We start from the raw sequence: 14727 nt of genomic DNA, 5'->3' as shown, positions 1-14727 counted from the left end.
TAGCAAATTAGAACATGAGATCTAAAAGAGATTTTCTTTTCCTTATTGCAAACTTGAATTCGCCCTGTAATTGAGACTTACAAGTCGTTGTTTTAGTCATTTGGACAGTAGAAGTATTAACAGGAATTACTCGGTTTTAAGCGGATTACATAATCGATTGAGTGGCCCATGATTTGCTACACTTTGGTTAAATTGAAATGACAAAGATACTTTTGTAAATAGATAAACTTTTCAGTGTAGTTAGATAGCAAGTATTTATAACGACTATACATTTGTAGCGTTCGAATTTGTGCAATCATGATGGAAGATTAACGTCATAACGGTTCAACTTTATACTTCATTACACAAAAAAAGTTAGTTCCAGTTGCATATTATAACATGAAAAGGTCTATTGTTATTTTCATAGTATTTTCTGTGTGTTTGTATTAGGAGAGACAATTGTGTATCTAAGCCAGTTTCTGATACGGGAGGACCCCTATTATCGGAGTACCTTTTTTTTTTTTGTGCTGATCAGTATGAAACTGGTATCTCTCTCCCATCATTTTTTAAGCCATTGTCCAATCAAATAACCTGTATTTATGTTGCAGTAAATTTCCAAACATTTTTGGGACAAAAAAAAAATCCCCTTTCTCCTTACAGCATTCTCAAAATTTGGGAAGAAAAGAAGCTAGATAATGCAAGAACCGGTATTCATTGAGAGAGATAATAGCAACAGTGGTAGTTCAACAGAGGATGACAATTCCATTAAGCCTTCTTCCTACGAATCGAGTTATTCTTCTAATTCCACCAACAGCGATCAAGTAAAGTGTTACAACAAGTTGAAACGACAAGGTTCGAGAAGTTCAATCATTGTGCGAGATGAGAGTGCAGTACAATCTAAACCAGGTAAGGGATATTTTATTTAAAAAAGAGGAGAAAGACGCGGCCTTGAACTAATGGATGAACCCATAAAGAACCCAGTACTTGGCTTCAACACAAGAAACATTTTTTCATTCTTAGCAGTGCTGGTAAACCTGTGTGGACAAGGTAAAGATAAGAAAAATGCAGACAATAGATTTATTTAAAATTAAAAGGTGAATTAGATATGGAGATGAATCTCGGTTATCTTCATTAATGGGTGTTATTCAAGCCATTATATCATTTTTTCAAGATAGTGATGATACTATAAAGTAAGGTCATACGGAACAGATATATATATTTAAATTTAGTAATTGTATTATTATAGGACCATTAATGCAGGTCATCATAAATTTGTTTTCCTTTTAAAGGAACCCCTTTACTTTGTTTCTGTTTCCAGAACAGGTGAATCTGAAAGTCAAGTGAGTTAACACAACAACCAAAAAAAAAAAAAGACAGCCGACTTAATATTAACCATCTGTATGTATGTGTAGCTTCGGGATCAGTTGATATACCTTCACAATCAAATCCTAAGTGTACTGACCAGTGTTCAATTAACGAGAATATTTGAACAACGGGTCAATTTTGATCTTCGTCGACTATTAGGAGGTACAGAAGTTTTCTTGGATAGCTTATCAACGTTATTCAATAATGACCATAGTTTCATGCTGAGTGGTTTACAATGTCTAAGGTTGAATCGGACGGTCCGAGATCAAGCAGGTGGAATTTTGACAGATGGAAAAGTAAAGAATTTATTATATGCCATGGTGGTAGCAGATGGAAAGTTAGTGACGTTATTGAGACCAAGGAAACACAGTTTACATCCGTCTGATTTGCATCTGCTTTTCAATATGCTGACTGGTTCTACAACATTCCACACAGCTGAATCATGGACTCCACTTTGCTTACCAAAGTTCAATTCCAGAGGCTTCCTACATGCCTATATATGTTATATTGAACAAGGCATCTCGATTGTGGTGATAAGTACAGACAAGGGAAATTTTTTCGAGATCAGTGAATGGAAGACGGCTATTTTGGAGGCAATGGAAAAGAATAAAGTGTTGGAGAGTATTAAGGAAGCATCAGAAAAGTTATACATGGTGGAAGAAATACAGATACCTTCGTTACTTCATTTCATGTATAAATCCAAAGTACACGTCCAATTCACAACACCTGGATTTAGTGGTCCTTATGTAAATGATTGCGATAGAAGGAGATTGTTTAGACTGTATCAACATGTTCATGACCGAATGCATAGTAGATCAAGACCATTAAAGTTATATTACGTAAACAGTGATAAGGAGATTTTATTAGGATGGGTAAGATGCGACAATTTTTTTTTATGGTGTATTAAGAAACTAACAGGATCAACACAGATTACTTCTTCATTTGAATTGTATGTTGTTTTCCCTTCAAATACACCAAAACCATTAATTATATCAAGTTCCAATCAATTGTTGAGATGGATTAAAAAGAATGAAGAAAATCTGTTCATTTTGAATTCACCCGTCTTTTAACATGTATTTTTAGAATCTTTCGTCACCTTCTTCCTTTTCCCTTAAATTCATGATTTCCAGTTGACCTTTTCCCTTTGATTCTTTCTGTAACAAGTCACTAATTGTACGGTATTTACCAGGATCAACTAAAGCAATCTTTTTTTTTTTTTTTTTTTTTGTTATTGTTGGATATTAAAAAAAATAAAATTACACTTTCTATACAAATGTTTATATCACTTACCAATTCATATTCTGCAGCACCGGAATCTTCATCTTCAATGGAGGTTACCAAAGGTATAATCTTTTCCCTGAGTTTCTTTGTTTCGTTGGATTGAGGTAATGTCAGTCTCAAACGCATCTGAGCACGTTGGATGGGTAATAATTGTTTCTCCTGCAACTGCTTAATGACGTCTAATGCTTGTGACTTGGTGCTACGTTTGGGATTCACACTCAAATGGAGATCCTGCATGGCCTTTTCAATCATGGTGACGGTGTAAGGACGTTTGGTTTGAGGGTTGACACAATTATCTGTCACAATGTTGGCAATATCCTTCCATGTCGTCTCTAATTGATCGGTTCTTTCCTTTTCTGCTACTTGAAGTTCGCCCTTCTTCAAGATTTCTTGAATAACCGTGTCTAAATCCTCGGTTTTGAAGCACTTGTTCAAGTCCTCTTTACTGGCGGCTTGACCTTTAGACACATTGAAAAAGACATTGTGAATTTGTAAAACCTCATCTAAATCTGTTTCACTTTGTATTAAAAAAAAAAAAACGAGTTGGAATCAAACAGTTTTGCAGTGGTGTTGAATACATGGTAGCTACTTACACATTGGAACGCCATTCCATGACTTTGTTCTTGTAACAGGCAATTTCAAAACGCTTGCCACCTTTACGGAGACGAACGATGGAAACGTTTGTGAGTCTAAGCGAGAAAAAGAAGGGTTAATGAAAAGCTGTAAGACTAGGCGGGAAATAGACTTACTTGATCTGTGTGTTGGGCTTCTTAATGACCATTTTTATATATGAGAAAAGAAAGATATAAACATAAATAAAAAAATAAAAAAACTTTTTTTTATATAACCCGACCGCAGCATGAATGGACTTTGGATTTACGAAACAGTTGGGTTTATGACATAGTTGTGTGTGCTATTTTATGCAACAGATTGTACTTTATTTAGGTAATGGGAAGCGGCAACTAGAAAACTATGAGGGTACGCAGGGCATTACAAGCGAACCATGTTGAACCACTATTGTTTATGGCTAATGCTAATTCCGAGGCAGTAAACGAGATCATACTGGTAGCATTCAAGCCACAGGTTTCTCTCATCCAAACAAATCAGGTACACACTAAGATACATCTAAAAAAAAAGAGTATTATTTCCGCATGACTCTCATTTTGATTTTATTTAGACAATAATAAAGAGAGAGGAAAATGGGGATGAGTATTTACAAAAATTATTTTTTTTTTTCTAAAAAGGGATGTTGTGTGTTTATTGAGGTCCACCGAGAGTGGTACCGGGACCAGCAGCAGCAGCAGCTAAAAGTTCATCAGAGGGAACACATGTGTTCATCACTCTTTGTCTACCGGGAGAAGGAAGGACGACATCTACAAGACTTATTTAGTTCCTATATTCAACCACTCACACAGCACACCAAGCTCTTTTAGTCTTACCAGTCATTTCTTCCTCATATTCAATCAAACCTTTACTAGCTAAAAGCTTCTTTTCCTACATTATTTTTTTAAAAAAAAAAAAAGGAGAGATCGAGATCAGATCTAAGGTTGCAATGATCCAATGTTGAGACTTACATGTCTGATAGCTCTCTCATAGGCCTTTTGCTTCTTCTTGGTAACAACTCTCTTGGTAGTAACTGATGGTTTAGTAGGGTTGTTGGCCTTCTTGATGCTTCTGGCGATACGCTTGTATCCTTCTTTGGAATGTCCCTTGACTGATTAAAGAGAATAGTTAGTCTATGAGTTACTTTTGTATCTGCCATGCTTGAATTTACTCTTGTTAATGTTGTGTACTCCTCCCATTTTTTAATTAGTGATGTTATAGAAAAAAACTGGCTGAAGAAAAAAAAAAAAAAAAAAAACTTGAAATAGGCAAATCAAAAAGACGGTCACTATGCATTTGGGTTTTTGTGAGTGTGTGTGTGAGAAGCACAAAAAAAAAAAGCTTTTTTTTTTTTTTTATTTTTTGCATGATAAGCCACACAATTGAAGAATTTTAATGCATTTTTTATTTTTTGTGTAAAGGATGTTATAGATTTTTTTTTTTAAGTGATTTTTTTTTTTATGATGATCTGACGTAAAACAAAATATAGGCTGTTTGACCAGCGTGTAATTTTTCGGATGTGCGGGTATTCTCCTCAGTAACCAAGACATCCTGCTCAGAGACGGAAGTAATAGTCGTATCGTCAATATGAAGCCATTCGCCAGATCTTCTTTTAATATCACATGTATAATGTCCGCCGCCAGCAGACGTTCCATGATGATAAACGCTACCAAATAATTGATATGTCACGGGCTCCCTTCCAGGCACCATCCACTCGGGATGAATCACTAATTTGGATCCATAGTTTACACGCTTTGATAATTTCTGTACACCTCCAATATTGTCAAAAACAAATCGCTTCATGTGTAATATTAAAACAGGCGGTAATCCTTCCAAATACACTTGCTTTGTAGCATTCACTTTCAATCCGTCGGGCGATGTATAATCATGCATCGTTTCTGGCACGGTCATATTAGCAATAGCGTCTTCAATCGTATGAACATTGTCGGGTTGAATATCCAATGGCAACGATTGAAAAGGTTCCTGATTGATTGAATCCTTGGCTTTAGGGCAACGCAATACTGATCTTAATTTACCACAGAATATTTTGGAAATAGGTGATTCGTCGAACCCAGTCTACGTGGCCCCCCCAGCTTTATGATTAGTTTCTACCCTTAAATAAATAAAAATAAAAAAAAAAGATGACTTACAGAACGTAAATGGCTTGTAGTGTTCTTGGGTCCTACTTCTTGCCATCCTTCTCCTCCATTAGCTGATGCGGCGAGTTCGGCTTCCTTTTTATCCACTTGCTCCTTCAACACGGCCGTCATCTCCTCGTGTAAACCATCCAACAAGTAACACAAAAACTCTTCGGAGTCTTCTTGTCGACCACGAAGCGTATCAAATTTCTTTTGGCCACGTAATGCGTTATAAACGTACTCGGGAACAAAAGGCTCTCCGTAGGGTTCTAAACTATCGAGACGCTCTGTCTGAAATTCATTGATAAATTCGACACTATTTTCGTTGAAGAAGAAAATTTCCCTTGATCAGTATTCCTTATTTCACCTCTTTAACTACACACTACTTACATCGAATCCAACAAGGGAGTTTTGCTCTTCATTTGATGTGCTGCTTGGCTACTGATGGTCTTGATGAGATTGTAAAAAGGTGCACAATGTGACAATGGTTGTAAAATCTAGGATATGCCATTAATAAAACTTGCCTCTCTCCTTTTTACATGTGTATATATAAAAACTTACGACATTCATGAAACATGTATTCACATTATTGATCAAACCACGAGGTTGAAGCAAAGGAGCATTATAACTAGGTTCGTATTTGCTAATGATGTCTAAATAAATGAAGAATATAAGGTTTGTGATACAACGCACACTATGAACTATAAAAAATTTGCTTACCTGCGACACCAGTAAATTTAGGCGCGGTGGATGGAGTAGGAGAGTTTGGCTTGCTAGGCTTAGTCTGCTTGCCATTGACTGTAGGAGCGGCTGTTGGAGAAGAGGTAGGTGCCTTGTTCTTCACAGGTTCGTTTTTCTTTAATAAGGACGCCCAAGAGACTTGAGGCGGAGGGGCAGGAGACTCTGCGACTGGGGCAGCAGTGGCAGTGGCAGTGGCAGCAGTAGGAGCAGGAGCAGGAGCCGCAGCATTAGCAACACCATTAGCAGTAGCAGAGGTAGTAGAATTAACAGGAGCAGGAGCAGAGGTGACAGTGGCAGTGGTAGCCGCGGCAGTAGCAGTGGTAGCAGGAGAGTGTGCCTTATTGTTCACGGCCTTGGCCTCTTTCTTGCTTGCCTTTTGTTTTTGTTGGGCTTTGTGTTCAGGCTTATTGTGATGTTTATCTGACTTGGGATGCTCAGGCTTTTGTTGCTCAGGTTTCTGCTGTTGTTGTTGTTGTTGTTGTTGTTGTTGTTGCTGTTGCTGTTGTTGCTGTTGATTTTGTTGTTGTTCAGGTTTCTGGTGTTGTTGTTGTTGTTGTTGTTCAGGCTTTTGGTGTTCGAGCTTTTTGACGACGGGTGGTTCAGGTTTGGGCTCGAAAACCGGTTGAGCAGTAAGGATAGGCGTTTCCTCTTCCTCGGGCTCAACAAAGACAGTCTCAAACTGTCTCTTTGGCTGGGTGATGATTGGCGTATCGTTCACAACAATTCTCTTACGAGGAGGGATACCTGTTGCAAATGGTGTCTAACGTGACGTGTCAGATTAATACAAGATGAATGCCACAGGTTGATGACTTACCTTTTTAGGTGGAGTTAATGAGACACCAGCAATCTGAAGAACAGTATTGATTTCATCTCGACTGATTTCTCCAAAGCAAAGTGTTGGCATTGAAATCTAATCGAGATTTTAAACTTTTTAGTTCCATGCTTTTGATTAGAAATAGAAATTAATGACTTACTTTTCCAGATGGCATTTTTTTTTTTAAATTGAAAAATGAAAGAACTGTTGGTTAAGATTTTCGTTATACTTTGTGTTGATGGGAGTGAATTTTTTTTTTTTGGGGGGGTTGTTGGGATTATCTCTTTTTGGTAAAAGGATGAATTGAAATTAGAAATAAGTTGAGTTGACAATTATCGTGTTTTTTTTAAAGAATAATATACAGTCTAGACTTTAGTTGAGTTGATCTATTAGTGTTTGAGGGTGGAGGAGGGGGGGAAAGTTGTATGATACAAAAAGGAATCAAAATAGTTATTGCTGGTGTTTATAATACGTACGAGGTATTTGGTATACGCATAATTTAATCAGATTGTGTTGAATTATGTATAATGTTGAGTTTTGACTTCAACAATTATTAGGGAATTCTTTTTTTTTTTTTTGAGAGGAAAAAGATTACTGGACAAAGTTTCTCACCAATGTCGAAGAAGAAAACGAAATATAAACAAAAAAGATTTTTGTCCTCTTTTTGGAACTGCTTTTTTCTTTTTTAGCGAACAAAAAAAAAAAAAAAAAAAAAAAAAAAAAAAGAGAGAAAATGTAATTGAAAAATCCCCCCAAGTCAAAAAGGAAGAGAGCTGAACTGGAGAGAAACGTCTGCGCAACCGCCTCCCAAAGTTTTTCCGAGTCACGTGAACCTAAAGAACCGGTCACGTTGAAAACCTGTTTTACTAGCAATGATGGTTCGGTAAGCCTTGTCACCGTACACAATTGATGATACTGAGCTATATACAGTAGCTGATAAACCCAAGCTGTTTACAGTATAAAAAATGCAACGAACTGTCTCCTTATATAAGTACTTTTGTTTTCCCATGATAAAATAAGTAACGATTAACAATAGCTGGTTTACGTCTTGATTTTTTAGTTAATATATGAATTACGCTTTTCTTAGGGACAGCCAAAGTGTACGTAGTCAAGGGTACCTCAAGAGATCACGTGCTGAATTACAAGGTCTGTGAAGCATTTTTTTGCATAAACCAAAATAATGGCCAAGATTAATCGTGTACTGAAGGCATCTTGAAGCTACAGAAACCATTATGGAAACCATTTTTGGAAACGTTGAGTATTGGGTGAGAGATGCAACTGTTCCCTTCACCCACCCTAGGTTGGGAGGGCCGTGCGTTGGGGGTTGTGGCTGTGATTGTTGTTCCTGAGTGTTTGTGCGACATCGCCCAAGAGTTGCTTCTTGTACTGAACAATAATATTGGTACATCAACAAGATAACCCGTTGTTCCCTTCCCACCACCTCTCGTCTAAGCTTGTTAATAAAGGCCGATTTTACCACTCTCTTTATTAGAGTAACTTACAGACAGTTTCTCATGCCCATTATTAGCTTCATATTGGGACTCCAATAAATGAATATTATATATATAAAAGTTTAATTATAAAGTTTAGGGGTTTTAACCTAAATATTGCATCACTCTTGATATTAAATACATGTTATTATACTTTATTACTACGCATTGATTACTCATCAATATACAGAAAACAATAGCCATACATTTATTCCAGATAATACAATCCAATAATATGACCGCTCGTTAATGACAATATTCTCGAAGGTATCTATCATGAAATGCTCGATCTTTAATTGACAACACGCCAATTGTATATTTGACAGAATTCACTCTAAGGATTGATATTCAGCCAGCCCTGAATATGAATATTATAAAGAACCCAACTTATTGTATAAATAAAGACTTTAAAGTTTATTTTTGCAGTTTGATAATTTTACTTTGTTGAAATTTCTTATTTTTTATTCTTAATTCGTTATTTTATGTCTCGAATTTCTCAGGTTGAGGCATCAACAAAGCAGATGCTAAAGGTGGGGGGTAGGCTTTCATCACCGCAAACTTCCTTGATTGACATACAATATGTTCCTAGATCATTTGTAAGTGAGGCTTTTGTGAGGCAACTTTGAGTGATGAATCGTACGATAGCATGCTGGGAGAGATAGGTCAACCTTTCCCCCCAAAAAAAAACGTTTTCTATTTGCCTATACTAAAGGAAGTGGTAGGTTTTGGAGGGAATAAAGAGTTTTACGCAAAAGTACTCCCAATTGCTTTGGATTATCGAATAATAAAGGTAGATATTTGAGAATCAAGAAGAGAGACGGCAATCGATAGACACCAGTAGACTCTATTTGGGAACCCAGGAGCCGACCGAAATTGCTTGAAAACTAAAGTGGTCAAAGGTAAGAGAGGTGATGATAGAGAGAGAGAGAGAGATAGCACTATGAGAGAAATAATCAAATCAGCTAGCCATGAACACCAAAGTAAGCTCAAGTTGTTGAATTAAAAAAAGGATCCGATATATATCATATTTAGTTAAACACCGCCTTTTGATTTAGATATAAAAAAAAAAAACGAAGTTTCGGTATGCGATTCTTGGGAATAATAAGCGGGGATGCATGATTGAGAAAAAGTACTACATCAGATTCCACTTTTTTTTTTTAAAAAAAAAAAAAAACGATCGATTTAACCCTTTTTTGTTAGGGGGAAAACTATACGTAGAACGGGCCATAAATTTTTTATAAGAGGAGGAGGAGGAGGGTATTGCTTTTGACTTTCTATCAAGTACCGAACTAGAATAAATAAAATCTCAGCCAGCAGATTTAATTTGCATTTAAGTTGGTGTCATTTGGAGTGTTATAAACTTTCGATAGAATGAATCTGCTGGAGCTGTGCAGGTTATTTAAATGCCACTGAATGCAGTCATTCAGGTATAAAGCTTTTTTTGATAAGGCGAGTAGTCATAGATAGTTTCATATAAAGAAGGATGAAGATTTACCAACCCTCCTCCGCCACCATAAGCCATTCAGAATTCGGTAGTTGTCTATCTGCTTCACTCATCATTACAACGAGCTACTACTACTACTAAAACGCATAGTTTATGGTAAAAACAGAAATTCGATCATCCTATAAAGTCTAGACGATAAAAATGGCATGTCAATCGAAGTAACGAGGCTTTATGTGTAGACCATCATGTGATGCAAAAATTACGTTTGAGTGAAGATGAGTTCTCCCAAAGTCCCCCCCCCCCTTTTTTTCTGCATGTATGAAAAGAGACGCGTATGAATTAAGCTCAGTAGATAGATAGGTAAGACTGTGTTTAACCAAGTCAGATATTTTAAAATGACTAGATAAATGCTGTAAAAAAAAAATAGAATACAAATGATGTCTAATAGTTGATAAGCAATACATTTTTTAAAGGTACATATATAAGAAATGAAACACCTACCCCTTTCATCATGAGAAATGAGATAGATACGCATTCTTTTTATATATGAAAAAGCCTCATCCCTCAAAAGAGACATAGCGTGTGCATTGAATGGTTTTAAGAAGGATGAAATGTGTTTACCCATTCGAGGGGGAAACAATAGTTGAGTAACTATGGGCGACAGTTTCAGTTAGACAGTGTCTATGTAACATACTATAGGACGATGGGGGAGGGGAGGGGAAAGTGATACATATTTTTAGTGCTGACGTTGAATGAATGCATTCCCGTTTTTTTTTATGAAGAGTGAGGGAGGTGAACACGATGTCTTACTTTCACACATAGACTGCTGAAACCATTCTTGCATTTCTTTTTGTAATACAAAAAAAAAAGATTCCATGTTGCACACTATAGCTTTTTGCTGAGGGAAAAAAAAGCTTTTTGGGTGCATGATTGGGGGGGGGGGTTTCTTTATCCAGGGAGAGAGAGAAAGATGGGTGTATGTGTGTGTGTGTGTTCTGAGATTGGCGTGTGAAAACGGCAAATGATGTGTGCCCTGAACAAAAAAAAAAAAAAAATGTGATTTAAAATGAATAGGATGTGATCGATGTGTGGATGTGTGTTATTTTATCAAGTTTCGTAAGTTAAGAAAGCCTTGTGGAAAAAAAAAAAAAAGTTTATATTAAATGATTAAGGATATTGTACGACAGGTTAAAAAAGAACATTTGTAAGGCTTAAAATAGACCATGTGAGTGCCATTGATCCAATCAGCAAGGAAGACTACATAATTTTTGTTATAAAAATAGAAATATATCTAAATTTTTTTTTTTTTTTTTTTTTTTATATGGTTTATTTCATGTAATTTCCGGGAACAAGGCCTCGCTTTTTCTTTTCTAGTAATTCAGCATACCACCAACCATCCGGTTGTTTGCTGAGGATGGCAAAATTATCATTTGCTCCAAATGTTAATTCGGATGGAATCTGTTTGTATATATATAAAAAAAAAGGGTTAGCCTTTAAAAAAAAAAAGGTTGTCAATCGATTCCATTCTTTATTTACCTGAGCTGTATAACTCCATAATGCGCGTGCTATTAATAATAAGAATATAGTTTAATCATCTTTTTTTTTTTTACGCCATCCCATTTTATTTGTTTACCATATTGTAAAACGGGAGCACCGTCTTCTAAGCGATTTGGACGAGAGCGGGGTTGTTGTGGGGAAGGTTGCTTTTGTAGCTGTGGAGCAGGTTGCTTTTGTTGTTGTTGTTGTTGAACAGGCTGCCTTTGTTGTTGTTGTTGTTGGACAGGCTGCCTTTGTTGTTGTTGCTGGACAGGCTGCCTTTGTTGTTGTTGAATAGGCTGTTGCTGTTGCTTCTGAAGAGACGGTTGCTGTGTGGGTTGCTGTGGAACAGAGGAGGTGCGAGGCTGAGGATCTGCAGCCATGACTACTTTCTGTAGTTGATCAAAGGCCGAATGAGCGTTCTTATGTTTGGAGGGGTCTAGGTGAGCATAGCCTGCACTTGGGAGATACTTGGAAGAGGCAAAACCTTGCAGTTCAGCGGGAGTTAAAGGAGATTCAGGACGAACCGCGGGCAGCGAGTCTCTTGACTTATTTGAGGTGACGGTCCATTTCTCTTCTTTACCAGAGTGAATAGAAGGTGTGGGTGAAGTGATGGGAGAGATGAGAGAAGGATTGAATGAAGGATTACGCACAGGCTTAAATTTTTCTTGGTCAAGGTATTCGTCCGTAAACTTATAATTGGCAGACTGAACAGGTTCTCCTAATTCCGCAATCACTGTCTTTTCCTTCTTCTTTTTGTCCTTCTTATCCTTTTTATCCTTCTTGTCCTTCTTGTCCTTCTTGTCTTTCTTGTCCTTTTTGTCCTTCTTTTCTTTCTTTGGTGAGTCTGACATTGATATGCTGTTTAAAATAATAATAATAATAAAAAAAAAAAAAGGAGTAAAGAAGAAGAAAAAAAAAGAAAGATAAAAAAAACCCGTTACTACATTTGATTATAACCAGTCACCCTGTCTGGATGGGATTGCCACAATCATGGCTGATACCGATAGAAGGAATTATACGTGGCACCATCCTGATATTTGAGGAGGGGGGGGGGATTGTGAACTGTTACATATTGAGGTCAATAAGGAGATTGGTGATATTTTATTAAAAAAAAGACAGAAAAAAAAAAGAAAAAGAAACGCTATTTGTTCAAGTGTTTGTGTGTGTGTGTTTACGTGCGTGTGTATGTATAGAGAAGAGAGAGAGAGAGAGAGGGAGAAAGGGAGGAAGATTAATTCATTTGAACATCTTCATTGTTGGCAGAACCCATGTAGCTATCCATCTCAGCATCCAAGTCTTGTTGACTGGGCTTGGGACGGTTTTCTCTTTTACCACCAGTAGAACGACGTGTGTTATTGTCACGACGATCACGGCTATCGCGAGTGCTGTTATTGCCACCACGAAGATTACCACCACGTCTTCCGTTATTTGAAGGTAAAGAAGCAGCCACAGCAGAGACAATAGAGGCGTTGGTGATACGCATAGGACGACCTAAGAAAGAGAAAAAAAGAGGTGAGTATGGGATTTAGGATAGAATCAATTTAATTTTTTTTTTTTTTTTTACCATCTAACTCAACATTGTTGTATGTGTTGCGTGCCTTTTCAGCATCATTTCCATTAACGAAAACAACATCAGCGATACCAGCAGATTTACCGTTAGGACCAATATGAAGGAAAGCTCTCTTTAATTGACCAATTTGACCGAAAAGATCCTGCAGGACAAAAGGGAAGAGTGAATACACAGATGTGATATAAATAGATAATAACTTACGTAGAGATCCTTTTCGGTGACATTAAAATGCAAGTTAGCGACAACAAGACTATTGTTATTACGAGTGTTTGTGTTTCTTGTTTCGACAGCAGATCTGGCGTTTCTTGATGTGTTGTTGTTACGGGCAGGTCTGGCATTGTAGGGCTTTGATTTTATAGAGGGTTGACGATTAGGATAATTTTTTTTTAAAAATAAGAATAATAAAAAGTAAAAAAAAAAAAAAAAAAAAAAAAAAAATATTTCGTAAAAAAAAAAAAAGAAGCTGTTATAAAAAAAGACGCGAACATTTGTTTTCCAATCTATTCATCACAAAGAGAGCCTCCACGAACAAAAGTGTCTTCCTTCTTCAGCAAGGTCTTTTTTAACAAGTGTGTGTGTGTATGTGTGTGAAAGAATAATAGAACCCAAAATATTGTCCATCTCTCCATCTACCTCCAACGTTTGCAATAAAATACCCCCCTTCTTTTCCTCTTGATGGGACGAGATGAAGGAGAAAAACAAAAGAGGAGGTAAAAAAATAACAAAAAGAAAGAGAGATGAAGCCATCTTTAAACATCTCTTTTTGGTAGAAATAAAATAGAAAGGAAGGAGAGGTTGATTTTAATAACATACCGAAGAACGAACACCACCTCCAGAGCGGTTCTTGTTAACACCACCACCAGTAGAACGGCTGTTGCCACGACGAGTGTTGTTATTTGAACGTTTGTTGCTTGTACGGTTTTGAGAAATGACATCGTCAAGTGCCATATCGAGTGCTCCAAGGTTGCTCATCTTGATTATTTTCTTTTTAAAAAGTGGGTTGTGGTAAAAAGAAAGGTATTATTTTTATTTTTCTCCCTCACTCTGCAGGGCAATAAAACAAAAAAAAATTTTTTTTTAGAGTCCCATACGTCATGTCCAATCAGATACGGGTATTCCATAATCAGCCTAGTGTAACATCATGCAACGAGCCTTCCTATAGTCAAATAGCTCGCAATGATTGGTTCTGGGAAAGTGGATTTTTTTTTTATTTGATTGTGGGATAAGAGAGAATGAAAGCGGCTTATTCATTGTGATCCCCCCCCACACACAGTCAATCAGGTCTTGGTCATCATACACACCCTAAATTAGAGTCTCCAATGTTTACAAGAAATGTTTATTCAATATAAAACTTCCATTGTCAAGTAAACATTTAATGAGCTCATTCTGACGTTGTACCAACACCTGTTTATATATATATATATAATACATCTACAGCCTTTCGTTTGTTTCATAAAGTACAGGAAAAAGATGAAAGTAGCTTTCCTATTTAACCATACCAATAGGACCCCCCCCCTCGTGCTGATCCCTCGTGAGGAGCAACTCAAGGAAGACGTTACCTTGACAAACAAAATTAAAAAGACCAATTATCTTTATACAGCATGTTATCTTTAAGTACATCGGTTGAGAGGATTTCCCCCCTCCCCACCTATACGAAATAAATCTCACGAGGTGTGCCATTATCGGTCAATCTTTGTTGTCCGCATAAGAGATGATCAAAGTTATAAAGCAATGTCATAGCATACATAAGGGTTTTAATAAGT

The 14727-nt window shown here is 36.8% G+C and overlaps 6 protein-coding genes across 6 annotated transcripts; 1 reads left to right on the top strand and 5 right to left on the bottom strand.

Annotated features, from left to right (window-relative positions):
• Window positions 1-674: 674 nt before the first annotated feature.
• EV154DRAFT_567933 (vacuolar fusion protein MON1) lies at window positions 675-2368 on the top strand (the record flags this gene model as incomplete). Its single annotated transcript, XM_051606048.1, has 6 exons — window positions 675-885; window positions 954-1026; window positions 1083-1169; window positions 1226-1319; window positions 1392-2216; window positions 2342-2368. The coding sequence occupies 6 exons, from the start codon at window positions 675-677 to the stop codon at window positions 2366-2368; spliced, it is 1317 nt and encodes a 438-aa protein (XP_051453545.1).
• Window positions 2369-2418: 50 nt separating this feature from the next.
• EV154DRAFT_27632 (ribosome maturation protein SBDS-like protein) lies at window positions 2419-3456 on the bottom strand. The gene is made up of 4 exons (XM_051594727.1): window positions 3375-3456; window positions 3219-3314; window positions 2635-3142; window positions 2419-2549 (listed from the first exon to the last, which is right to left on the bottom strand). The coding sequence occupies exons 1-4, from the start codon at window positions 3404-3406 to the stop codon at window positions 2424-2426; spliced, it is 762 nt and encodes a 253-aa protein (XP_051453544.1). The 5' UTR covers window positions 3407-3456; the 3' UTR covers window positions 2419-2423.
• A 350-nt stretch (window positions 3457-3806) lies between these two features.
• Window positions 3807-4461, bottom strand: EV154DRAFT_522274 (uncharacterized protein). The gene is made up of 4 exons (XM_051602979.1): window positions 4400-4461; window positions 4200-4339; window positions 4065-4119; window positions 3807-3998 (listed from the first exon to the last, which is right to left on the bottom strand). The coding sequence occupies exons 1-4, from the start codon at window positions 4425-4427 to the stop codon at window positions 3883-3885; spliced, it is 339 nt and encodes a 112-aa protein (XP_051453543.1). The 5' UTR covers window positions 4428-4461; the 3' UTR covers window positions 3807-3882.
• A 225-nt stretch (window positions 4462-4686) lies between these two features.
• On the bottom strand, window positions 4687-7096 carry EV154DRAFT_485409 (uncharacterized protein; the record flags this gene model as incomplete). Its single annotated transcript, XM_051598752.1, has 8 exons — window positions 4687-5304; window positions 5379-5682; window positions 5757-5863; window positions 5928-6019; window positions 6087-6480; window positions 6697-6867; window positions 6922-7017; window positions 7082-7096. 8 exons carry the CDS (start codon window positions 7094-7096, stop codon window positions 4687-4689), a joined length of 1797 nt encoding a protein of 598 aa, XP_051453542.1.
• Window positions 7097-7512: 416 nt separating this feature from the next.
• Window positions 7513-8580, bottom strand: EV154DRAFT_485408 (uncharacterized protein; the record flags this gene model as incomplete). The annotated part of the gene is given in 5 exon segments (XM_051598751.1): window positions 7513-7601; window positions 7789-7868; window positions 8040-8404; window positions 8424-8462; window positions 8566-8580. The coding sequence occupies 5 exon segments, from the start codon at window positions 8578-8580 to the stop codon at window positions 7513-7515; spliced, it is 588 nt and encodes a 195-aa protein (XP_051453541.1).
• Window positions 8581-10955: 2375 nt separating this feature from the next.
• EV154DRAFT_449889 (uncharacterized protein) lies at window positions 10956-13987 on the bottom strand. Its single transcript, XM_051597194.1, has 9 exons — window positions 13778-13987; window positions 13166-13309; window positions 12959-13106; window positions 12641-12885; window positions 12512-12535; window positions 12129-12200; window positions 11489-12083; window positions 11392-11420; window positions 10956-11313 (listed from the first exon to the last, which is right to left on the bottom strand). The coding sequence occupies exons 1-9, from the start codon at window positions 13934-13936 to the stop codon at window positions 11182-11184; spliced, it is 1548 nt and encodes a 515-aa protein (XP_051453540.1). The 5' UTR covers window positions 13937-13987; the 3' UTR covers window positions 10956-11181.
• Window positions 13988-14727: the final 740 nt, after the last annotated feature.

The sequence above is a fragment of the Mucor mucedo genome (genome assembly GCF_025094135.1).
Source record: "Mucor mucedo strain NRRL 3635 chromosome Unknown EV154scaffold_114, whole genome shotgun sequence".
Lineage (NCBI taxonomy): Eukaryota > Fungi > Mucoromycota > Mucoromycetes > Mucorales > Mucoraceae > Mucor > Mucor mucedo.
Note: the sequence above shows the minus strand (reverse complement) of the source record. Positions and strands in the feature narration are given on the sequence as shown.